The sequence below is a fragment of the Phascolarctos cinereus genome, unplaced genomic scaffold (genome assembly GCF_003287225.1).
Source record: "Phascolarctos cinereus isolate Bilbo 61053 unplaced genomic scaffold, phaCin_HiC Scaffold_4;HRSCAF=312, whole genome shotgun sequence".
NCBI classification, from domain to species: domain Eukaryota; kingdom Metazoa; phylum Chordata; class Mammalia; order Diprotodontia; family Phascolarctidae; genus Phascolarctos; species Phascolarctos cinereus.
The window spans coordinates 581,818,084-581,845,182 of NW_027555847.1; the positions used below are offsets into that span (position 1 = coordinate 581,818,084).

General features: G+C 37.6%; 1 protein-coding gene and 2 pseudogenes across 1 annotated transcript in view; 1 reads left to right on the forward strand and 2 right to left on the reverse strand.

Moving 5' to 3' along the window:
- The window catches only part of NECAB1 (N-terminal EF-hand calcium binding protein 1), a 216,394-nt gene that overhangs the window by 21,453 nt on the left and 167,842 nt on the right, over positions 1 to 27,099 (forward strand). Inside the window, exon 3 of the mRNA XM_020972864.2 lies at positions 11,156 to 11,264. Coding sequence (XP_020828523.1) covers positions 11,156 to 11,264 — 109 coding nt within the window. The remainder of the gene's footprint in view (positions 1 to 11,155; positions 11,265 to 27,099) is intronic.
- On the reverse strand, positions 13,943 to 16,547 carry LOC144457201 (large ribosomal subunit protein eL33 pseudogene; annotated as a pseudogene).
- On the reverse strand, positions 18,696 to 25,536 carry LOC144457202 (SHC-transforming protein 1 pseudogene; annotated as a pseudogene).

Here is a 27,099-nt window from a genome sequence, read left to right on the forward strand (position 1 = left end):
ATATGGAGCCAGTGGAATTTAACAGAGTGCAGGTGGGGGGATGCCGTGGTCAGACCTGCTTTTTAAGAAGATCGCTTTGGCACCTTCATGGAGGATAGACGGGAATGGGAGAAACATGCAGCAAGCAGACTAACCAGCAGGCTATTGCAATAATCCTTCCTTTCTTATGAAGTTGTGGAGAAAGGGCTTCATAAATCCTTACAAAAGTGTTATATACATGAATTCATTTGATGAAGCTTGGGCATATCTTGCATGCTTGTCTTCTCCAGGGTGAGTACAAGCTGGGAATATATTCTACATGCCCTCTACTTTTATATCTTTAAGCTACATCAGCACAAAGGGCAGCTATGTACCTCAGTGGATAGTGTACTGGATCTGGAGTTAGGAAGACTCCTCTAGCTGAGTTCAAATCTGGCCTCAGACACTTACTAGCTGTGTGACCCTGGGCAAGTCACCTAACCCTATTTGTTTCAGTTCTTCATCTGTATAATGAACTGGAGAAGGAAATGGCAAACCACTCCAGTACCTTTGCCAAGAAAACCCCAAATGGGGTCACTAAGAGTTGAACACAACTGAATGCAACTGAACAATGACAACAACACATGAGCACAAAAAAACTTAAGATTGGATAACAGAATTAGCAATGGCAATTCTATACCACTGTTAACCTTGAATTGAATATAGTATAGAAACTATATTTCACTACATATTCTCAAGTCATTTGATTAGAGTAAAAGTACAGCCTTAACTCAAAATGTTTCTCCTCCTAAGTTATTTCTTCACCAAGCTTGGCATATAAATATAAATATGCCCAAGCCAAATGAACCACTATAAATGCATAGCCTTGGAAATTCCTTAGCATCCCAACTTTCCTGTATTAGTAGGATAGCATGTCCTTCACCCCAATATTTCATCTGAACTTCCTCCCTTAATTTCTGTCTATCCACCCCCTATTGGAGCCAACATTGGGGCTTCTCATTTCCTATCTTAACTTCTCTTTCAATAACTCACTTTAGATATTTGATCATAGGCTACAAGTACAGCCATAGCAATCCTTCTAAAGGCAGCCTTATGATATTCCCCAACAATGATAAAGGACAAATTCAGTTTTTTGCCAATTTTAGTCAATGATGTTTACTGAAATAAGTGGTTTCTGGTGGGTTTTAATTTGCACTTGGTTAATATGAATATTTTATAGATAATCACATGTTGGCATTGTAATCTTGATAAACTACAGTATTTAAACATTCAAAATTATAAAATAACACATTAAAAGAAAGCCAGTTTTTTTGAAAGGATAATCCATTAAAATGCTTACTGAGAGGAGAACTATTACAAATTTAAACCTCCTACTGAGATTATTGCTCTAATGGCTTCCATTAGGGATTATTGCTCTAATATTTGTGATAATTCCAAATGAAAAAGAAATTAAACTGTGATATTTAAAGAGTCATTTGCAAGGACCATCATTTTTTATTATGCACAAAATATGCATTTCTCTGAAAAAATAATTATTTATGTAAACAAAACATTTAAATCTTTTCATGAGATACTGAAGCATATGCAAAGAAATTATATAAGTATAGGTCATTGGATTTTGCAGAGGATAGAACACTGGGCCTGAAGTCAGAAAGACCTTAGTTCAAATCTGGCCTCAGACACTTACTAGCTGTTGCAACCCTGGGAAAGTCATGAAACTCTGTCTGCTTCAGTTTCAACTGTAAAATGGGGATAATAATTGTACCAACTCACAGGGTTGTTATGAGGATTAAAAGAGATACTTGTAAAGTTTAGCACAGTGCTTAACACATAATGGCACTTAAGAAATACTTGTTCTCTTTCCTCACCCTCATTATATTCTAAGGTTCTGAGATTCTTTGAAACTGATTGAGTTTAGAGCATAAGGCAAGGATAATTGGGGTGAAGAATAGAAGAGGAAAAATCTTGTGGGTTGAGAGCTCAGATAAAGTAAATGAGGCTTTTCTTGATTTCTCCAATTGCTAGTACTTCTATTTCTAAATTGTATTTAGTTTGTAGATTTTTGAAACATACATAGATGTGTACATCTATCTTTTCTCTCACAGAAGAATGTAAGTTCCTTGATAAGCAGAGAGGTAGGTTTCATTTTCGTCTCTTTATCCTTTGTGCCTTGAACAGTACCTGGCTTAATAAATTGAGTGCTTAATAAATGTTTATTGATTATTGATGATTTGAAAGCTAAGAAAGCTCCAAAACCTTTGATCCATGGTAATCAAAGATAATATTCTATCCTGCAGGAAATCAGCATCATGGTGTTTTGTTACTCTAATATGCCACCTGGTATCAGTCAGGATTTAATCATGATGCACACAAGGAAAATACAACCTGAATTGAACCTAAAATAAATAATTTTAATAAATAATTCACAAATGTGTCACTAATGTAAAGAGAGTCAGTCGGTCAGTCAACAAGCATTTGTTAAGAGTCTACCATGTTCAGGCACTGTACTAAGCACTGGAAACACAAAGAAAGGCAAAAGACAGCTTCCATTCTCCCTTTTCCTTTCCTTTCTAAAACCTGGTGTTTTTTTTTTTTATTTAAAACAAATACTCTTCTGGAAAAAAAATCAAAAGCAATTCCACAGGAGAAAAAAATGTTGAAGAAGTATGACATCCTGGTGTGAGAAATTTTAGGAATCCTGTGGTCTTTTAAGGAAGGCCTTTATATACTCCATGTCAGCAGGATTCTAATTCCTGGTCTTTCTTTTCCAATCACAGTAAAAAATCCTCTAGCCCCAGAAAAACTCCTGGGCACTGGTTAGCCTTTAATTTTATTTGAAACTATATATCTTTTGTTACTGAAATAACCTAAGAGTGGTTACAAAGTAGTGTCACAGGGTCCAGCCTCAATCCCTAGGGTGTTCATTTTCCATGATGCTGTAATAGCTAACCTGAGCCCCTGTTAATGGCTCTCTACTAAAATAACACTTCTCTGTTAAGATAAATTTGTTACAATGGTTATTTCCCACTGCACAGAAGACAAAGATTGGTTTTTTTTCATGTATTTTAGTAGATAAAAACTTCAATCTTTGCTTTTCCTTTCTTTGACCTATACCTGTTCCATATTTATCTAAAAACTCTCCCCTATCCCCCCTTCAAAGTCTGAACACGTTTCATCCAATTAGAAGCAGCAGGTATAGAGATGCAAACCTAAAATGAAAGGATGTGGCACAAGTATTCAGCCTGAGCTAATGGTAACTGGAACCACTGGATCAAAGGGGATTGTTGGCAAGGCTGTTCACCTGAGCTGGAAGTGTCATATTGGTTCATAGGATCACAAATCTGGAGCTGAAAGGGACCTCAGAGACCTTCTGGTCTAATCTCTCCATTTTACAGTTGAGAAAACTGAGACCTAAGAAGATGAAATAGCTTGCCCAAGTTTACACAGGATACAATTGTCAGAAGCAGCGTATGAACAAAACCAAGTCCTTTGACTTCAGAGCCAGCAATAATTCCACTGTATAATGCTAACTACAGAAAACATGGCATTCAGGAAAAGATGGCAAATTCAGTCAGTCAGCTGGTTGTTTTGTCTATGTTATTATTAAGAGAAAAGTAGAACAACAATAAAAAAGAGAAATCAAGTTTCCTTACCTCCACAATACACCTCACAAGTGCCTCCTTCTCTCTACTACCATACCAAGTACTTCTCTCATCCAGACTATTGCACTAGCCTCCTAACTGTTTTCCCTGCCTCAAATTTCACTCTACTCCAATCCATCCTACACCTAGTTGACATAATGATTTTCCTAAAACACAGTTGTAAACCTGTCAGTCATTAAACTCCAGGGGCTCTGTATGTTTCTAACTAGTTCTTCTGTCTGGAATTTAAAATCCTTCATTGCCTAACCCCATCCTAACTCTTTAACCAAACTGGCCTTCTTATTGTCCCACATACATGATACTTCATCTTCTATCTCCATGCCTTTGCACTGTTTGTCTCTCATGTCTGGAGTGAATTTCCTCCTTACCTCTGCTTCTTGGAATCTCAGTCCTAGTTTCCTTTAAGATTCAGTGCAAGTACCTCCTTCTACATGAAACCTTTCCTGACTCATACCAGCTGCTAGTGCTTTGTCTCCCAAAATTGTCTTATGTTTATTTCCTATGTATCTGCATGTTCTCTCCCTTGTTTCATGTTTGTCTTTGTATACCCAGTGCCTTACACATAGTAGGCATATAATAAATCCTTATTGACTGATTTATTTTTCACTTGGTCGTTTTGGTGCTGTGTAGATACAACATGAAATATACCAGATCAATCTAGGATTTTTTTTTTTAGTTTTGGTGAAGAGACTTCTATGTGGTTAATTTCTCAACTATACACCAAACTAGCTTAGATCTCTGAAGTTGTATTTGTATAATTATTTATTTGCATTGATGGTTGCATACAATTGTTGGATAACATGCTTAAGTTTATTTTTCAATTAATTATTAAAAGATCATTTATTAAGCCACTAGGCACTGGATATTCAGAGACAAAAGCAAAACAGTTCCTGTCCTCAAAGGAGCTCCCCCATACTAATGGGGGAGATAGCATGTTCATATAAGTCTATACAAAGTAATTTCTCAGATCCTCTGCTTTGCATTATATAAATATGATTTTTAAACTTTGATTTCAATTTTCCTTTCTTTCTAATTAAGATAATATATTAAAATGAAGAGAAAAATAAAGCAAAATACTCAAATGAGGAATTGTTAACCCTAAAGATCAATCCCCAATGTAAATCCTTAGAGTCACCTATAGTTACCCAAAAAGGCCTTTGCCTATATTCTCTGCTATTTAAAGGTGATAAAATAAAAACCGCTATGAACTGTTAAAACACAAGAAACCTAAGGTCCAAAAGGGGTACCTGGAATGAGCCAGAGATAGTTTACAAAAACTATAAAAGCATTTATTGCCTGAGAAGAAGCTTGCAAGCTGGAGCAGAGAGACAAAGTTCTCAGCTGCTCAAAGCGGGGGTGAGTGGGGAAAGGGTGAGCTATTTATACATGTTTGGGGTATTTATGACTATTTGAGGTATTCATGGCTAAGTGAGAGAAACATAATAAGTCAGGAAGGCAGATGGGAAGTGGGGGTCTAGGGAGAAGATATCTGTAAACAATAAATCAGAAAGCAGGATATTTGCTGCTCTTTTAAGAAGTCAGAAGGCAAGATGTTTGCTGCTCTCTCTGAGCTGGTCAAGACTGGTTTCAGCCATTACAGGCAGCTCTGAGTTCAGATAAAGTTTACTTACAAAGGATCGCTAGTATGTTAAGCAGCCATGGGCTTCAGAAATCCTCCTGATTGGCTAGTTGTTGTGCTACTCCATTGTCTGGTTCTCCTGTGAAAAAGAGTAGCTCTAGCATATTTAATCAGTTAGTATAGGCATTACAGAACTCATGTTCACATTGGCTACACAGGAGAAGAATATGTTTGCTTTTTCTATCTCTAAATTCTTCCCATTCTTCCTGGATCTCTCCAGCTCTGGAGCATGACCATTTAGTTATGTAGTTTCAACACAGGGAGAGGACAATAACCTAGATCAACTCCTGTAGAAGATAAGGGCAAAACCTTAAGAATCATCCCTCAATAAAAAGATAACATGAAAGCGAAATCACAACATATTCAAGATTAAAATGTTTTCATTCCTATATGGGAAGATGATACTTGTAACTCCTAAGAACTTTATCATTATTAGGGCAGTTAGAAGGAGTATACACTGACAGAGTGGTACAGGTATGACTTGACTGTGATTGGATAATCTCAAAAAAATTAAGGAGTGAGAAAGAAGGATGCACTGGGAGAAGGGAAAAGGGAAAGAAAGAATGGGGGAAACTATCTCACAAAAGAAAAGCTTTTACAGAAGAGCTTTTACTCTCATCAGAATTACCTGAAAGAGTGAATGACATACTCTCTCAACTGGGCTTCAGAATCTAACTTACCAAACAAGAAAGTAGGAGGACAGGGGGCTAAAAAGAGGGAGATTTATAGAGGGAAGGGCAAATTAAGGGAGATAGTGGTCAGAAGCAAAACAGACTTTTGAGGAGGGACAAGGCGAGGGTGAGAGGAGAGAGAGAGAGAGAGAGAGAGAGAGAGAGAGAGAGAGAGAGAGAGAGAGAGAGAGAGTTAATAATCATAACTGTGAATATGAATGGGATGAACTCACCCCATAAAACAAAAGCAGAAAACCAGGATTCAACAATACATTGTTTATAAGAAACACACTTGAAACAGAGGAACACACAGATTCAAAAATAAGGGGTTGGAGGAGAATCTATTATGCTTCAGCTAAGGTACAAAAAGGCACGGGCAGCAATCATGATCTTAGACAAAGCAAAAGCAAACATAGACCTAATTAAAAGAGACAAGCAGGAAAGCTACATTTTACTAAAAAGATACCATAGACAATGAAGTAATATCTAAACTAAACATATATACACCAAATGGCATGGCATCCAAATTCTTAAAGGAAAATTTAAATGAGTTACAAGAGGAAATAGTAAAACAATACTAGTGGTATACATACACCCATGTATATGTATATGTATATGTATATGTATATGTATATGTATATGTATGCTATACTAGAGGTATACTAGTATACCTCAACTTTCCCATCTCAGAACTAGATGAATCTAGCCACAAAATAAATAAGAAAGAAGTTAAAGAGATGAATATAATCTTAGAAGAGTTAGATATGATAGATCTCTGCAGAAAATTGAATGGTAATAAAAGGGAGTATACTTTTTTTCAGCTACACATGCCACCTTCACAAAAATTAATCATCCATTAGAGCATAAAACCTCACAATCAGATGCAGAACAAAAAAAATGTTGAATATATCCTTTTCAGACTATAATGCAATAAAAATTACATTCAATAAAGAAACTTGGAGACACAGATTAAAAACTAATTTAAAACTAAGCAATCTAATCCTAAAGAATGTATAGATCAAAGAACAAATCACAGAAACAATCAATAATTTCATGAAAAAGAATGACAATAATGAGACAACACACCAAAATTTATAGGGTGCAGCCAAAGCATTACTTATGGGAAATTTTATATCTCTGAATGCTTACATCAATAAAATAAAGAACTGATTAATGAATTGAGTATACTATTAAAAAAAACAAATTTTAAATCCTCAATTTCCAATCAAAGGAAATAATAAAAAACTAAGAAAACCATTGAACTAATAAATAAAATTAGGAGCTGGTTTTATGGGGGTAAAATAATAAAAACGATAAAAAATTAATTTAATTTTAAAAAGAAAGAAAAAACCAAATTACCAGCATCAAAAATGAAAAGGGTGAATACACTGTCAATGAAAATGAAATTAAAGCAATCAATAGGAAATATTTTGCCCAATTACATGCTAATAAATCTAACAATCAAAGTGAAATGTTTGAATATTTACAAAAATATGAACTACCCATATTAACAGAAGAGGAAATAAATATTTAAATAACCCTATCTTTAAAAAAAAATGAACAAGTCATCAATGAATTCACTAAGAAAAAATCTCCAGGGACAAACTGATTTACAAGTGAATTCTACCAAACATTTAAAGAACAATTAACTCTAATACTATATAAACAATTTAGAAAAATAGGCAGAGAAAGAGTTCTACCAAATTCCTCTTATGACACAAGTATGGTGCTGATACCTAAATCAGGAAGAGCAAAAACAAAGAAAGAAAACTATTGACCAATATCTGTAATGAACAGTGATGCAAAAAAAATTTAATTAAAATGCTAGCAAGGAGATTATAGCAATATGTCACAAAAATCTTACACTATGAGCAGGTAGGATATATAAGAGGAATGCAGGGCTGATCAATATTTAAAAAAAACTATCAGCATAATTGATCATAACAATAACAATAAAAACAAAAATTAGAGGATTGTGTTATAGATGAATGAAAAGCATTTGACAAAATGTAGCACTCATTCCTATTTAACACACACACACACACACACACACACACACACACACACACACACACCTACACATGAAATCATAGGAATAAATGGAGCTTTCCTTAAAGTGATAAGTAGTATCTTTCTAAAACCATCAGCAAAAATTATCTGTAATGCATATAGGCTAGAAGTCTTCCCAATAAAATCAGGGGTGAAGTAAGGATCGCCACTATCACCACTATTATTTATTCTTGTACTAGAAATTTTAGTTATAGCAATAAGAAAAGAAAATGAGATTGAAGGAATTAGAAAATGCAATGAGGAAACAAAACTATCACTTTTTCCAGATGATGTGGTGGTATATTTAAAGAATCTTAGAGAATAAGCTAAGAAACTAATTGAAATAATTAAAAACCTAAGCAAAGTTGCAGGATATAATATAAACCCACATAAATCATTAGCATTTCCGTATAATGCTGGCAAAGTCCAGCAGGAAGAGACAGAAAGAAAAATTCCATTTATAATAACTGCAGACAATATAAAATACACAGGAGTCTAACTGCCAAGACAAACCCAGAAACTATATGAACACAATTACAAAACACTTTTCACACAAATAAGGACAGATCTAAACAATTGGAGAAATATTAACTGCACGTGGATAGGCTCAGCCAATATAGTAAAAATTATGATTCTGCCTAAATTAATTTACTTATTTAGTGCCACACCAAAAAAACAAAAATTATTTTATAAAGTTAGAAAAAATAATAACAAAATTAATCTGAAAGAACAAAAAGTCAAGAATATAAATGGATCAATGGGGGGGGGGGAATGTGAAGGAAGGTGGCCTAGGAGTACCAGATCTCAAATTGTATTACAATGTAATCCTCAAAACTATTTGTTGCTGGCTAAGAAACAGAGAGATGGATCAGTGGAATAGATTAGGTATACAAATACACAGTAGTAAATGACTATGGTAATGTAGTATTTGATAAACCCAAAGATCTAAGCTTCAGGGACAAGAGTTTATTATTTGGCAAAAATTTCTGGGAAAACTGGAAAGCAGTTTGGCAGAAATTAGATCTAGAATATCTTACATCATATACCAAGATAAGATAAGGTCAAAATGGTTACATGACTTAGACATAAAGGGTGATATCATAAGCAAATTAGGGGAGCTTGGAAAATTTTACTATCAGATCTAGGGATAAAGGAAGAATTTATGACCAAACAAAAGATAAAGGATATCACAGGATGTAAAATAAATAATTTTATTATATTAAATTAAAAAGGGCTTGTACAAACAAAATCAATGCAACCAAGATTAGACAGAAAACAGAAAACCAGGAGAAAAAATTTACAGCAAGTTTTTCTGGTAAAGGACTCATTTCTCAAATTTATAAGTATAGAAGTCATTCCCCAAATGATAAATGGTCAAAGGATATGAACCAAGAAGTTTTCAGAAGGAGAAATCAAGGCTATGCATATATTTATATGAAAAATAACCCTAAATCATTACTGACTAGAGACATGCAAATTAAAACACCTCTGAAGTACCACCTCACGCCTATCAGATTGGGTAATATGACAGAAAAGAAAAATGACAGATGTTGGAGGGAATGTGAAAAAATTGGGACACTGGTGCACTATTGGTGGAGTTGTGAACTGATCTAACCATTTTGGAGAGCAATCTGGAACTATACCTAAAGGGCTATGAAATCACACATACCCTTTGATCCAGCAATACCACTACTAGGTCTGTATCCCACAGAGATCAAAGAAAAAGGAAAAGCACCAATCTCTCTCTCTCCCTCCCTCTCTCTCTCTCTCTCTCTCTCTCTCTCTCTCTCTCTCTCTCTCTCTCTATATATATATATATATATATATATATATATATATATATATATATATATACAAAAAAAATATTCATAGCAACTCTTTTTGTGCTGGCAAAGAATTGGAAATTGAGGTGATGCCCATCAATTGGGGAATAGCTAAACAAGTTGTGATATACAATTGTGATGAAATGCTATTGTGCTGTAAGAAATGATAAGCAGAATGTTTTCAGAAAAACCTGGGAAGACTTGTATGAACTGATGCAAAGTAAAATGAGTAGAACCAGGAGAACATTGTACACAGCAGCAGCAATATTGTATGATGATCAACTGTAAATGACTTAGCTATTCTGATCAATACAATGATCCAAAACAATTCTGAAGGACTTATGATGAAAAATGTTATCCACTTCCAGTGAAGGCATTGATGGGGATCTGAATGCGGATTGAAGTATAATTTTTTTACTGTATTTTTCTTACTCTTTTGCAACATGGCTAGTATGGAAATACATTTTGCATGATTTCACATGTATAATTGGTGTCACATTACTTGCCTTTGCAATGAGTGGGAAAGAGAGAGAATTTAGACCTCATTTTTTTTTCTAAATTAATGTTAAATATAAATAATAAATTTTAAAAGATTTAAAAATAAAGACTAAAAAAAATGAATCTTCCCTCACTCTCCCCCCTCAGCATATATACCCTTAAGTATCATTTTCCCAAATTGTTCATGGAAGAGGGGGAAGATTTAGGCACCTGCTATCTAATGAAAGTGCTTTGAAAATGGGAAAACACTATCTAGATGTGAGCTGTTATTATTATTGACAGTCACTACTTACAAGTTTTCTCTATTTAACATGTGATGGAAGTACTAAATTGCCTCACTGAAGTATACTAGCCAAAATAACAGAACCATATACAAAGTTCTGATGCTTATCTTGCCAATAATAAATACTTGTCACAGATTTTCTCAGGAATGTTGCTTCTCATTATATCATCAAAACTACATACAAAATAAAGGAAATTAAACAACCCCTGAGGTTTGGGGGTATTGCTCAGTGGAAACCATTTTGTAAGTGGTTTATATACACACTCTACATTTTAGTGGAAATTAAATGGCTTCCTATTGCTTATGAGATAGAATAGAAATTTTTAAATCTGGTGTTGAAGATTTCTTTAACTCTAGTTTTTCAAACTTTTTTCACACTGTTCATATCTATTTCCTATTCCCCTTTATTGTAAGTTACCTGAGGTCAGGCCCTGAGTGGTTGTTCATCTTTATATTCCCAGCACTGATCACGGTGCCTCGAGTAGCAAGGCACCTAATGAATGTTTGTTGCATTGATTTGAATTTGCTTGTATTTGTTCATGTCATTTCAGATGATGGGAAGTTGTCCTTTGAAGAATTCAAAGCCTATTTTGCGGATGGTGTTCTGAGTGGGGAAGAATTGCATGAGCTCTTCCATACCATTGATACACACAATACCAAGTAAGGAGGCCTTTTTATCAATGGAGTTTGTAAATGAATACATATGACAAGAAGGAATTTTGCTATCATCAGCTGGTTTTAATCCTATAATTATGTAACTGAGAAAAATCATAATTTCAGTACTTGAAATCCTCTGAAAATCTTGTTTTGAATCAGAAAACAAAGATATCTGCCATCAATCTTCTTGCCTTGGTTGAGATGCTGTTTAGAGCATGCCTCCTTTACAGATTATGAAGCAGGATCTTAGATTTTCAAACATTTTTACTCCTATTATTAATAGGAGAGCAGAATATTCCCAGAATACTTCCTTTTGACCTGAATTTGTTTCCTTCAAAAACTTTTCATGGGTCAAACTCCCATTAGCAAAGTGAAATGGAAAACTGAGACAATTATTTGTGCAGTTTGGGCCTTTCTATCCTTATATCATTCTTATTAAAAATATCTCAATAGCATAAACCCTGAATTTTTGCTTGGATTATCTATAATTGCCTATATCCTGCATTTCACTTTGGTTTTGAGGACATCTATTTATTTTATTAGAGTCTAAAATTATCCTAAAGCTTTTATGCTCCAATAGTACTTACAAATAATTTAAAATGGAAAAAAATGAATATGATAGAGATGTACTTAGTTTTGTCTGTTATAATATTAACACTTATATAATTTGTTAAGGTTTGCAAAACATTTTCCTCACAACAATTCTGCAAGGTAGGCTGCATCTTGTATTGCTATCCCACCTTACAGACAAAGAAAGAAACAAATACTAAACATCAGAGCAAGTATTTTAATCAGATCTCTGACCAAGTCAAATATGCTTCCCTCTATATCATATTGATTCACCTGACTATTTGAAATAGAATTACATTAATTAGAACAGCAATTGGATATGGGAAGTCTGTTATAAAGGGAGTATGATTTTAAATTAATTGTTTTAGTCCCACCAATGTTTTTACCTCCTGGATCACTCAATACCTTGCTTCTGTATTGGCAAGTAGGTGGTGCAATGAATACAGTACTAGGCCTGGAGTCAGAAAGACCTATGTTCAAATCTAGCTTCAGGAACTTACTAGCTATGTGACCCTGAGCATGTCACTTAACCCTGTTTGCCTCCATTTTCTCATCTGCAAAATGAGCTGGAGAAGGAAATGGCAAGCCATTCTGGCATTTTTGCCAAGAACCCCCCACCAAAAAAAATGGAGTCATGAAGAGTCAGACATGATTGAACAACAAACCTTAAACCTATGACCTGGCCTCAGTGTCCTCATCTGTAAAATGAAGGAGTTGGACTAGATGATCCTAAGGGTTTCTTCTGTATCTCAATCTATGATTCTGTAATAGGTCTAGAGACTAGGCCTGTAATTTCTTTAGTATAAGGAACTCTCAGATGAAGAAACTCCCTATACCAGGTCAGCACCTTTTCTACAATATATAGTGTTGGAGCACTAAAACGTTAAATGACTTCCCTAAGGTCACACGGCCAGTATGTAAAAGAGGCATGTCTTGAACCCAGATCTTCCTGGTTTTGAGGTCAGTACTGTATCCATGGATAAGGATAAAATGATCCTTTGCTCCCATTCAAGCACTCAAGGTAGGAAGGCATACTGAGTACAAGATAACTTTTATTTTATTTCATAGAAAATGCAAGAGACACAAAAAGAGCTCTTTATTGTTCAATCATTTTTCAGTCATATTTGACTCTTCACAATCCCCTTTGAAGTTTTCTTTGGTAAAGAAACTGGAGTGGTTTGCCATTTTCTTCTCCAGCTCATTTCACAGATGAGGAAACTAAGGGAAACAGGGTTAAATGACTTGCCAAGGTCATGCAGCTACTAAGTGTCTGAGGGCAGATCTAAACTCAGGAAGGTGAGTCTTTCTGACTCCAGGTTCAGCACTCTACCCACTGCGCCATCTAGCTGCCCAAAAGAACTCATAGTAGTCCATACATATTTGATAGAATGTTTTCTCCTTTTCTGCTGAAATTCACCTCATTCCTAGGTCCCTATATAGTCTACCCAAAACATGCCTGCACCCTATGGTTTGGAGTCTTCACAGAAGAAAAATAAACTTGGGGTGGCTAAAGAAGTAACCCTGAGCTGGTGATGCCTAGGAAATCTCTTGTTCTCCTATTGGAAATGATAGATTGTAGAACTCTTTTTTTGAGGGGGGTGGAGGGGCTGGGGTGGAAGGAGAGGGAATAATTAAAATTTTATGAATTATATCTAAAATTGTGCCTTATGCCAAATCTTGCATTATCTATCACTATTGCAATATAAGTATTGACAAATATAGAAAAGCATGGAAAGACATACATGAAACAAGGTGAAGTAAGCTGAATCAGGAGAGTAATGACTATTGCAATGTAGATGTAAAGGATGACTGCGGTAACAACAGAACAATTGAAAATGAATGCTACAAAATCAAGTAGTTCAGTTTTGTGGAACTTTTCCTACCTCACTTCCTTTTTTATACTGTTTTGCAAGGGGCAACTCTCTGGGAAGGAGTGAGCGGTAGGTACGTAGTGGAAAATAACAGATGATGTAAAAACAAAAGATATCAATATCAATTAACCCGTAATATAAATAGAACTTGAAGAATAGCTATTTTTAAAAAGGCATTTCAAATAAACCATGCTAAAATGCTTAATTTTATTCAGTTTTTTCTGTAACATTCTAGAATTTTCATGGATGCAGCATTTGCTAGATTCTCTGTCCAATGGCCTTTGCAGGAAGATTGCTATGGAACTTGGCCTGAATCATGTCACTGTGTCCATGAACACAAGTAACCTTTCCCCAGGTCACTCTGGTTTTGTTGGGTTTTTCTACAGGAGTCACTGTGTTGTTTTTCACTTTGTCTGCATGGATACATCTCTTGCCTAAATAGAATTCAATTTCATCCTAAGAATAAGCTCCTTTAATTTTAAAAAGAGCTATGTGTTTCTTCTGGTTTTGTAGATTTTGCTTGTAGCCAGTAAAAATGGCCTTAGACCACAGTCTTCCAGACTTTCTGCTCTCATAGAAGTACTGTCTCTAGCAGATCTCCCAAGTGCAAGAACTCTTGAATTTATGGTTGCTAGAGGGTAATGCTCAGCCTGGAACTACTTAGTAATTTCCTTTCTCTCTCTAGTTGTCTTGAGGTTTAGGAACATCCACTACTTGGACACATAGTTGGGAACTTTTTCCATTGCCACCTTCTACTGCTGCCTCTCCAGGACTGGGTACAGGCAATTAGATTCTAGAAACTTGGGTGCCCCAAAACTAGGGGCATGAAGGTACATGTTTAACAATCAGCTTTCCCTGAAAAACAAATGAATGCATTAAACACTTTTAAGTTTAATCTTAATTATTAAAATTTTCTCTATCCCTTTATTAAGCCAACAAAATGGTAAATCATGACCATTTTTAGGGTGTACTGATTTCTGAGAGTTGGTAGGACCTAGTTCTGGTATATCCTTGCCCAGAAGCCTCATTCTTCTTCCACTGTCCACCTACTTGCCATCTCTTGAGCTTAGAGAGTACCATCTCTAGGGCTGGGTGGGTAGGTAGGGAGGAATGTCCCTTGGTCTTTGGAGCTATGCTGATATGCAGGTACATCCCAGGGATCAAAGTCTACTCATCTTCTCTCAATTCTCTGATTTCTGATTTTGTTATAAGGCCCATGAGTATGAATTTAATCTTTAAGTTCAATCAGGATTTCTACTTCATGGAGCACTCGGTATCTTGCTTAGGTAGCCATGTTGAGAGAGTTCTAATCATAACTCATAAAAGGGGGAGGAAAGCCAAAAAAGGACCAGGCCTGCAGTGAAGACTTTTTTAATAGACCTGACACAAAGAGGTCTCACAACACTTCAAACCTACCAATTCATTCAGTATTAATCCACAAGAGTCCAAGCCAAACAAATAATCACAGATTCAGTCAAGGACCTAAAACAAAGGCTCACTGCTCTGTAAACTCATCAAGGTGATCAGAGAACTCCTCCCAAGCAAAGTGATATCTTAAGTGTCAAAAGACTAGTAAATATAACAACTATTATAGGAATTTATATAGAATTATATAGGAATATGTAGAATTATAGAATATTATATAAAATTCAGATTACTGTTGGCTGGGAGAGCTGGGGAAGACTTCATAGAGGTGATAAGATCTGAGCTGGAATTTCAGGGAAGGGTAGGACTCAAAGAAGAGCCTTGAGGATTGTAATGAGCATAGTTTTATTGCAGTCCAGCCCTGCCTCAGACTGGTCTGGTAGCTCAGGTTTGAGATTGAAATGAAATGAAACATTTGAATATTATTTGGCAGTTAACCAAATGAGGTTTACTGAGCCATAGCCTGAATGGGATACTCAGTAATGATACAGCACTGTGTCAAATAGAAGTACTCCCCCTCAATTCCACAAAGAAATGTGTTTTTTCAGCAGGGCAGGACAGGATGACTTTCATGGAGGTGGAGTAACTGCCAAGTCTGAAAGATAGTGATTCCTCATGGGCTGGCCTCTTTTATTCCCTTAGGTAATCAGCAATCCACACCAAAACCTTGAGTCTTAGCATGCAATACCAATAAAATCTTGATACAGTTTCCTTGATTTTTAGGGAAAAAACTAGTCTAGACTAGGTGGCAGAAGACCGTGGTCAATTCTGTTATCATAAGCCTATCCCAAGAGAGGAGAAAATCATGAGTAAAGACATGTACTGCACTACTCTTGGATAATAATGTTTTGATTAATTAGTTAAGCTCTAAGAATAAAGAAGTTAATAACCCTTGTCATTTGAAAAAGTGATATTTCTTCATGTCTAAACCCACTCCTGGAAATAACAGAAGTTCTGGGAAGAACAGGAGCTAATAAATACCATTTTGGAATATATTCTTTAGAAAATAAGGACAAAGCAGAAGACTTCTTTTGTGATGCAAATATTGCATAATATGAGTGTTGACACTTAAAACTATATTAGTCCGTGATGTGTGAGGATTATTTCTCCCTCATTGCATTCATTGTTAAATTTTTTTTTTATTATATCTGAGCAGTCCTTTAGAGCCTCAAGACTTTTAACCAATATGAAACAGTGAAGGGGGAAGTGTTTTTTTAATACTGCATTGTATTTTTATTTATTTTGTTTAACATTTACCCATCTTCAATAAATTCATTCACTTATTTTTAACATTCCTTTTTCAAAATTTTGAATTCTGAATTCTCTCCCTCTTACCCCTTCTCCACCCATTGAGAAGGCAAGTAATGTGATACTAACTATACATGTGAAACCATACGAAACATATTTCCATATTTGCCATGTTGTAACCAAAAAAAGGCAAGAAAAATAAAGAAATTTTTAAAAATTATGTTTTAATCTCCACTCAGAGTTTATCAGTTCTCTCTCTGGAGGTAGATAGCATTTTTCATCAAAAGTCCTTCAGAATTATTTTGGATCATCGTATTGCTGGAAATAGCTAAGTCATTCACAATGGATCATTGTTACAATATTGCTGTTACTGTGTACAGTGTTCTCCCAGTTATATTCACTTTACTTTGCATTACTTCATATAAGTCTGCCCAGATTTCTTTTATTTTTTATAGCACAATAGTATTCAATCACAATCATCTACCACAACTTGTTCAGCAATTCCCCAATCGATGGGCATCCCTTCAATTTTGCTATCACAAAAAGAGCTGCTATAAATATTTTTGCACATATAGGTCCTTTTCCTTTTCCTTTGATCTCTTTGGGACATAGACGTAATGGTGGTATTGCTGAGTCAAAGGGTATGCAGAGTTTTATAGCCCTTTGGGTGTAGTTCCAAATTGTTCTCCAGAATGGTTGGACCAGTTCACAACTCTACCAACAATACATTAGGGTGACAATATTGGTTTTTTGTTTATTTTGGCTGGACTTGTGATCTCATGTGTGCTGGGAGCTCCTCATGAGAAAGAACTCCCTCCCTCACTGAGAAATAAAGCAACTTTCTAAAAGTCCCATACCCAGAAGTGTACTTGAATTGAGATCATTCTGAGGCTGGCGTTCCATCCACTGAGCCATGCTGCCTCTTATGTTACTTGGTTTTAAGTGTCTTTTAGTTGTCTGTGTCAAGTGGATTTATTTGTCTCTGTTCAGTTACCTTTGAAAGTTAGCAAATATGAATAGTGTATATCTCTATACACACACGTATACATATAGTATGAACCTGAGAGAGTGGATGTGACTATAAGGTTGGGGAACTCTTTGATACTATCTGTGATGCTCCACGCAAGGAAATGATACCTATAGGAGGATTTCACTGTTCACGACTTCATTGTTAGAAGCAGTGTTTTGTAGCAAAAGGAGTGCTAGATATAGAGTCAGAAGAGCTGGGTTCAAATCCCAGCTCTACCACTTATTACCTTAGTGACCCTAGACATATAAGTTAAACTCTCTGAGCCAGTTTCCTCACCAGTAAAATAAGGGAATCATATTGAATAAAATAAGTTCCCTCCAAACTATAAATCATGACAAACCATGATCTCCAAAGAATAAAAATTGTAGGAAACTCAAAGGGCAATGGAAAGACATATGGTGGTTGTAAATGCACTGGGACATTTTGCCACCCACACATGATATAAAAATATACCAGTAAGTAGACTGGGTCATACAGGAGAAGCCAGGATTAACAGATGGAGAACTTTACTTTGTTGTTATTGTTCTTTTTTTTTGATGCTGCCTTTGACACTGAGAACTTTTGTGATCCTATACAGAGGATTCACTAATCAGCAAACATTTGTTAAGTGCCTATCATGTGTCAAGTGCTGTGGTTAAGTGCTGGAGATATAAATCCAAAAAATGAAACATTCTCAATGGGAAGTCATTTAATATTTCTGGATCTCTAATAAAACTAGACTAGATAATCTCTAAGAACACTTCCCAGCTCTAAATTTGTGATTCTATAACTAATAACCTCTCATATTTTATGAAGACCAACTCAAATCTGAGAGCAGAATTCTCAATACTGGACATGAGGTATAGCTGAAACTCTTGGCTTCATATAAATCAGAAACTAATTACTAGAGTTCTAATTTGTCTTTGACATCTTGTGAAATACAAGTAAGTCTATTTGCTGATCAATGCAATAGGAAAGGAAAGCTCCCTGTGATGGAAATATACATGTTACTACTATCCTTGAGAAGTATCGTATCTTACTTTCAGAAAGACAGAAAGCTTAAAAAATATTTTTGAAAGAAAGGAAAAGCCAACTGAGAGCATATCCTACTTAATCATTTCCCCCTTTTGATTTGTGAAGAGGATTCTTAAAAACATCTCACTTTTTATGAGAAGAAAATATTAGCACAAGAAGGAAACACATTTTTTCTATGAATTATTACGTAATTAGGAGGACTGTAAATGATAAAGTTAACTAAGTCAATCCTTGAAGAATGCAGCTGAAAAATATTTCATAACTTATGGGTGTCCAGGAGTTTTGCTATTTTTTGCATCTATCAGCTTTTAAGTTGAGAAAATTTTTGAGTGTGTGTCTATACAACCACAAATATTTTGGCAAAGAATAAATTAGACTTGCCACGTAGGAGTAGTGGTTTTAAACCACAATTTAGTTTTTTTTTTTTTTAAGAAATAGTGATCTTTAATGATATTTCCCTTTGGTATAAGTGAGACCAGTGAATAGATTCAAACAAAATAAGGGTAGAAGAGATAAACAGAAGAGGAGGAGATAAAGATACCGTCAACTCTCCATTATCCACACCTCCTCAGGAGGAGTATCTTCTACCTCTTCTGTATTCCTCACAATGTCTAGCAATAGGTACTCAATAAATACATTGATTTGAATGATCTCCTCTGAGGCTTCTCTGCAGCTAAGTTAAAAATTCCAGCCTTTTTCCTAGGCTAGTATGAGGTCTGGCTTTTAGTCCTGGCCATTTACTGTTCCGTGATCACCTAACCTTCTCTATGCATCAGTTTTCTCACCTGTAAAATGGAGATAATAATGCCTGTGCTACTTATTTCACAGGCTTGTCATGATGGTAAAATGATATAATAGATGAAGTCTCTGAAAAAATAAAAAAGGCCCCATATGTATAAAGATGAGATAATTTTTGTGCTCAAGCAAGACAAAATCAGGAAATAATTTGGTTGCCAAAACTATAACATTCCCAAACTAAATAAGAATTATTTGGGGATTATCCACTGCTATAGATAACCATTACCCCTCAAATTAATGCAGAAAATTGAGAGTTGATTGTATAGAAGAACCAAACACTGGATTCACTGTCCAACCCAAAGGAGTTGGAGAGGCTACAAAGGGCTACACTTTGGCTGTAAAGTAGGACAATGTAAATGCAACGCTGAGGGTGGGGGGAATGGATATTTACAAAATGTATATACAGACCCCTAGAGTAGGTGGCCCCAGCCAGGAGGCACTCTGTGTATGTGACAGAGGATGGGACCTCCCCCGGCCAGGAAATGGGGTTCTGGGATAGGCTCTGAGGATTGAACATCCTCTTTGAAGAATGGAAAGCAACCACATCTGCCCCTAGTCTCCCAAGCCCAGTCTGAGAGGGCTGGGGGACAGGATCCTGGGGGCAGATGGAGTATCATCATTTCTAGCCCATAGGAAAACTTTGCATAAAAACGGATTTAGGTCTGGAGCATGGTCAAAGGCATGGAGGAGGGACAGAATTTTATCCCTTTGAAGAAAAATCCCATTCCACTGGAACTATCCCTGAGATTCCTTTCTCCTGTTAGGAGGTCTTGCCCAGGCCCATCTGAGGGCCACAAGACTGACGTGGGCACTAATACTCTGGTGGAGGAGAAGAAAAATTAATCCCTTCTCCAGGTCCTGAACCCCAGGATTCAGGCCACTCACAGATATAACAAAATGCTGCAACCAGAGCATTCCCCCCCCCCGCCCCGAAAACTGTTGGAATTGGGACCAGTAAAGTGAAAGGGAGTGTCCTGGAGGCTGGGACAGGGTTGAGGACAGGATCAGGTCAGTTACAACTTCCGTTCCACCTGCTGCTGAAGACGTAGCTCGCTGCCTGCAGAGATGATGGGTAGGTGATTGTCCAAGTGGTAGCTGATGAGGTGATTGACGCTCTCGAATCGGTGATCCTTTGTCTGAACCACGCCTTCAGGATCAAGGAGCAGCAAACATTTGGACTGGCGGCTCTGCAGGCCAGTAACGACATACTGGCCAGGGGCAGTCTTACTCTCCCGAACCAGGAAGTCCCCGTTGAGCCTCAGCTGCCCTTCGGCCTCCCGCCTACCCAACTTCCCACGGAACCAGGGCTGTCCTCGGAGCTGCTCAGCCATTGGTGTGGTAGGGACGGGTGGGGGGACCAGAAGCGCATCTTCAAATGGCTTCATATCAAAGAGGTCACCCGGGACACTGCCATTGGTAGTAGGGTTAGAAGGGCCACCAGCTCCTTGCCGGACTTTCTCCAGGTTCTGGACATTGACATAGGAGGGATCACCAAATAGTTCTCTACCTGGTCCAGGAGTTAGGAGCCGTTTTCGAATGTCAGGGTCACCACCGGCTAGCTGTCCGACGGGCAAAGTAGCTCTTAGGTGATTGGTGGTCTGAGTACTGGGTGGAGGTGGACGACCCCTGGGCCAGCTCCATCCCGAAGCCTCATGTCTACTAAGCCACCAAGGTGGGGGGCTCCTTCCCTGGGAAGTCATTGTCCTACCAACGGTCAAGCGGCTCCTCTTCCTCCTCATCCCAAACTGAGCCACCAAAGCCAGCCATGCTGTCATGGGGAGTGACAAGCTTGGGTGGGTTCCTGAGGTGTTGTTTGAAGCGCATCTCAAAGGCTTGGCCAATGGTACTGATGACATCCTGTGCTAGTCCTTCTGGACACTCCGGGATGTGGCAGGCTCTCTGATTGACAGGATCTTTGGCAACATAGGCGACACACTCTGCAGTGTCCGGATCCCCATCGGACGCAAAGGAGACTGACTGCATGTGATGATTGGCGATGATCTATATACAGTCTGCAGCCGTGAGTTTGAGGCTGCCGGTAGAAACAGTTAGGGTGATGTGCATGCCAGCAAACTTCAGATTAGTCCTCCCCAGTATGGAGCTGAGTGGGCGGCTACAAGGCTTTCTCCTCCGCTCAGCCCCTCACACCAGACTGATGGCTTCTCTAGTGACCTGGGGCGAGTACTGAAATCCAAGGCCCGCATCAGCTGGAGGACCTCCACACAACCCATGTACCGAACAAGGTAGGAAACCCCAGGTCCCGTGACCTTGTCGTTGGGATGTAACCGACCCCGAGTTGTCTCGTGGACAAAGCTCCCGTGACGGGTCCACTCTTCCCCCCATCCGCCAGCTGGCCCCATTCCACCCGGGTCCTCCGCCCGCCACTCAGTTTGTTCAAGTCCAAGGCCGCAGGGGGTCCCCGCTCCGCGCCAGGGGCCGGTCTCACTCCGGGTCTGGTGGTTGCAGCCTCTTCCACTAGACGCTCCAACTGTCTCCCGACCTCCCCACCCCAGCATTATGTGTCTCCTCCTTCTTCCATTTCATTGCCCTCCCCTCCTGTAGTAGTGAGGGTTGGGGCCCTCAAGTAATGATACCCAATAAGAGTTTTCACAATTTAGTTTTTAACCATATTTTTCACCTAAGTTTCCTACTTTGTTTCAAAGTATTTGTTTGATTCCAGCTAAGAAAAAGAAATGTCTTCACAGAAACATTTACTGTCTTAGTACTGGGGCCATCTTTGTGTTTATGGTTTTTCATGCCTGAGTCTTCATGAACTCATTTGGGGTTTTCTTAGCAAAGATACTGGAGTGGTTTGCCATTTTTTTTTCTCCAGCTCACTTTACAGAGGAGGAAACTGAGGCAAACAAGGTTAAGTTACTTGCCCAGGGTCACACAGCTAATAAACATCTGAGACCAGATTTGAATTCATGAAGATGGATCTTCCTGATTGCAAGCCCAGTGTTCCATCCCCTGTGCCTCCTATCTTCACCATGTTTATGGTTAAGCTGGATCTAATGAATGAGTGAAAATCATCTGCCTGCCCTACCCTTCTCAGGCCCCCAAACACTTTTATAAATGTGTTTCATTTAAAATGTAGTTAACAGGTCTCTACATACAAAGAAGACCCAGGCTGAGAATGCTCCAGTTTAGAATGCATTCAACATGATATTTTCAGCATGCAGCTGGAAATAACCAACCACATTTTTCTTAGTGCTTAAGAGAGCTTCAGGAAGTAGGTGGTTTTTTTCTTTTTTTTTTTGTGTGGAGGTAATAGGGGTTAAGCAACTTGTTCAAGGTCACACAGGTAAGTGTCTCAGCCTGCATTCGAACTCAGGTCTTTCTGACTCCAGGGCAAGTACCCTATCCATTGTGCCACCTAGCTGCCCCAGAAGGTACTTTAGAGAGATCTAGACACTCTATCAGGACACGACACTTTTAAGAAATGTTTCTATGCTTGCATGTCAATAGACATATAACCTTCTCTATGTAGGCATTCCCTCTATCAGTGTAGATATGTCACATCCATGCCCTCTGAATCTTTACAATTCCTCCATATGCAGCAAGGTAACACAATGGATAGAACACTGGGCCTGGAGTCAGGAAGATCTGAGTTAAAATCTTAGGGTTATAAAAACAGGGTTATTGTGAGGATCAAATAAGATAATATTAGTGAAGCACTTAGCGCAGTGCCTGGTACATTGTAGACTCTATATAAATTTTTATTATGACCCTTCCTGTCTTCAGGGAGTTCATGACTGCCCAAGATGGCCACTTGGAAGGTGTGTTGTAGAGAGCACTCTTTTTCAAGTTGGACTAGATGTCCACCAAGATGTATTTCAACTTTGAAATTCTGTGATTCTGCCTTCAAGCTCCAAGTCCACTGTTTTTTGTTTTGTTTTTATTTTTTTGCTACCACCACACTGCCATATTTGGAAGTCAGAAGAAACCACTCAAAGATCAAAGTTCAGGAAGTGAAATCTTCCCCTGCTTTGAGCATATACGTAGCTAGACACTTCAAAGGAGGCAGAGGATTAGTTCTTTTCTGAAATTCTCATAGTTGTGATGGTGCCTTTCTTGGATCATGTATGTCTCTATCTCAGACATTTCTGTAATAAAGCTGAAGGACCTGAGATATTACGGAAGCTCAAATTGTCTCTTGTGGTTGGCAAAAAAAAAAAGTAGAGAGGACTGTTCTTTTATGAGTGATAGGACTAGAGATGAAGAAAGCACCACATATTTTCTCTACCTTAGCAAAGGTGATTCCGGTCTTCATGAAGACCTTAGCCAACTTGGTTAAGTTATTGAAAATCCCTGAATGGATCAAACAAGAGTGGATTTCATTCTGGGCCATACCAGTAGAAACCAAAATACAGATGAAGATTGAAAGGTGTTAGCACAACCAACTATAGTTTGACAAGATCAGAGCGAGGAAAAGTATTTTCCTGGTGGAAGGGAATAATTCAGTACAAAGAGAGATTCAGGGCCTGAAAGTGTTGCCCTGCACACTCCAAAAGCTTTTCTGGGAGGTCTTTAACTGAATTGTTTCTGAATTGTGCACTACAAGTGTTCTTAAACTGCTGGCTAGAATGAATGAATGGATGGATGGATGAATGAATGAATGAACAAATGAATGAAGCATTTAAACACAATGTACAAAGCACTGTGTTAAGTGCTGAGGACATAACAAAAAAAAAAAAAGGAAGATTGTCCCTGATCTCAAGGAGCTCATTTTCTAATGCAGGAGACAACACTGGTGGAAGATGTTATCTAAATATTAGACACAAAAGACCCATGGGTTCTTAGGGTGCAGAAGCAAAACATATGTTAATTCCTCCTCTTTAATATCATTTCCACTGATGAAATGGTGTCAGTTTCTAATGTTAAACCATCTGAGAGTGCAAAGGTCTTTGGTGACAAGAACTTTCTTTTCAGGGTCTTCCATAACTGTGACTATAGCACCTGCAAGAGCAGTTGCCAGGCTGGATCTCTACATAGATTATGTCTTAGCATGACATAGCTCTTCCTCTTCCTCTTCCTCTGATTGGTCAATTCATTCTAACATCTCTATTTTAAGGAATTTCCCAGTCCAGCCATATGCTAGAAGCATTGTTACTCCTAAGACTCTTGGGTTTAGATTCTTGGGATGTCTCCATCAGGATCTGAGGAGAGATAGTAGTCAAGGTGGTGGACTGGCACATGCTGCTCCCCACCCCCACCCCACTTCTCTCTCAAGGTATGTTGCTGCTTCAGCTAGGCTAGCTTGTGTGCCTTGTGTGTGGCAGCTGGTTGGTAGATGATGAGGATGGCTGGGCCTCTCACCACATCTCTAGATGTTGGCTGTGAAGGATAAATTAGAAGTAGAATTGGTGGGCTGGGAGGTGCTGTCACTTGATGGCAGTTGACCAATAGTTGTAGCTAGTGGTGATGAAAAGGTGGGTTGCCACAATATTGTTTCATTTCAATGATGATGGGAAGGGGCTAAACTGAAATTAGGTCTGGTAGGTCTTGAATTAGGGTTCTCAGCCTATCCTTCAGAGGTGTTTTCCACTGACCAGTTATACAGGAATAAAAATCTAAAGAAGAGAAGAAATTTATGTCAAAATAACTGTAACTTCCACTGAGTTGTCCAAGATCTGTGACAGGAAATCTAATTGGATGGATCATAGGGTATTCATCTAAGAGATGTAAGAGATATAATGAATTACAAAGATGGTTTAATCCAATCCTCTCAATTTACATATAAGTAAACTAAGGTCCCAGGAGACTGAGATTTGCCTAAGGCCATACAAGTAGTATCAGAATTAGGATTCCAAACCTGGTTTTTTTAACTCCAGAGATAATGTATTATTTCCTAGAACTGATTGGCTCTGGGTTTCATTCACAAAGTCACTACCTTCATCTACTTATCATCTTGACCTTCACTTACTGTCACAAGTATGACTGCCTTTCTTTCTTTATTGGGATTGCCTTAAGTCCAGAAAAACCTGTTTATATGAACATATTTATTGTCTATGTACCATCAAAAGATCAGCAGGAGTAGCATATAGCATTTTAAGGTTTAAAAGGGATAATATGGATTTTATCTTATTTGATCTGAAAAAGATCCCTGATAATGCAAAGGAAAACAACATTGAAGGACATCTGATTAATGTAGTATTCACTTATGACATTAAAGAATTGATGGCAAGCATACTTCCCACCTCTCAAAGATAGATGGGTTATCTCACACTAGAAGATCCCTTCACCCTTCTAGCTCCATCCTATGATTTATCAGTTCCTCCCATAGCTTCCATTTTAAGGAAGTTACCAGGACAGCCATGTTCCCTCCTTCATTCCTCTCTGGTCTCTGCTTTTGACTCTCTGGTCTTCTTTCTTCACTATTCCTCAGCAGCCTTCCCACCCTGGAAGATTGCTCTTCCATTGTCTTGTAGCCTCTTCCTCTTCCTCTGATTGGTCAATTCCTTCTAACATTTCTATTTTAAGGAATTTCCCAGTCCAGCCATATCCACTCCTTCATTCCTGTTCAGGCTGCACCCCCAAGTCTCCAAACCTCTTTTTCCACCACTGGTACCTGGGGACTTTCTTGTTCCCACACCTCTGTCTTTTTTGCTTCCTTTTATATGTTTTCTTCCCCCATCAGGACATTTTTTTGATATATTTTGTTCTTACATAATTTTCATCTCCAAAACCTTTCCCTGCCCAGAGAGACAACCTTTGTAATAAAGAATAAGAAAAAGGAGGGAGATGAGGTGGAGGGGGTGGTGGAAAGTCCAGCAAGAGTGACTGTCATGATCAGTTACATATAACATTATATACAATGTTTTATACTCAGTTCTTCTCCTCTGCAGAAAAGGAGGGAGGTGCATTTTCTCATCTCTTCTTTGTGCTGAACTGTCATTATAATTACACAATAGTTGGTTTCATTTGCTTTGTCATTGCTGTTCTTTCCACTTACAATGTAGTAATAGCATATATTATTTTCCTGTCTCTGCTTACTTCCCTTTGCATCATTTCATATAATTCTTCCCATGTTTCTCTGCATTCTTCATATTCATTTTTTCTTACAGTACAAAAAACATTGCATCACATTAATGTACTAAAATTTATTTAACCGTGCCTCAATTGATGGGCATATATTCCCCACCTCACCCCCAGTTCTTTGCTACAACAAAAAAAATACTACCATTAATGTTTTTTTTTAACATGTGCCTTTACTTTTGTCACTGACCTCCCTGAGATATTTCTATCTAGCAATGGCATCTCTGGGTCAAAGTATATAGACATTTAAAAAACTTATTTAGCATAATTGCAAATTGCTTTCCAAAATGAGTGAGACAGGGCTAATTCACATCTCCATAAATAGTGTATTGATGGGGCAGCTAAATGGAGCACTGGTCCTGGACTCAGGAGGACCTGAGTTCAAATTTGACCTCAGACATTTACTAGCTGTATGACCCTAGGCAAGTCACTTAGCCTCATTGCCTCAAAAAGGGGAAAAATACAGGATATTAGTGTGTTCCTCTTTGTATGTGCCTTCCAAGAATCACTAGTTCCACCATTGTCATCTTTGCCAATTAGTTGGACATGAGGTAAAATTTGAGTGGTTTTGTCTTACATTCTATTTATTTAGAACAAATTTATTGTTTTCTTCAAGCATCTTTTTCTCTAGGTGTTCAAGGCTTGAGAGCAAAAATAACCCAATTTCTCAAACAAGTTAATTTTAAAATTCTATCTTTACTAGTTAAAGATTGACACAGTGAGCATATATGCATATATTATCCCATCCAACATTTAGAAATCAAGACAGAGGCAAAGTGTTCTAATCTAAGGGTCAGAATTAGAAATGTGCAGACTTTTTTTTCTCTTTATAATTAAGAGAATA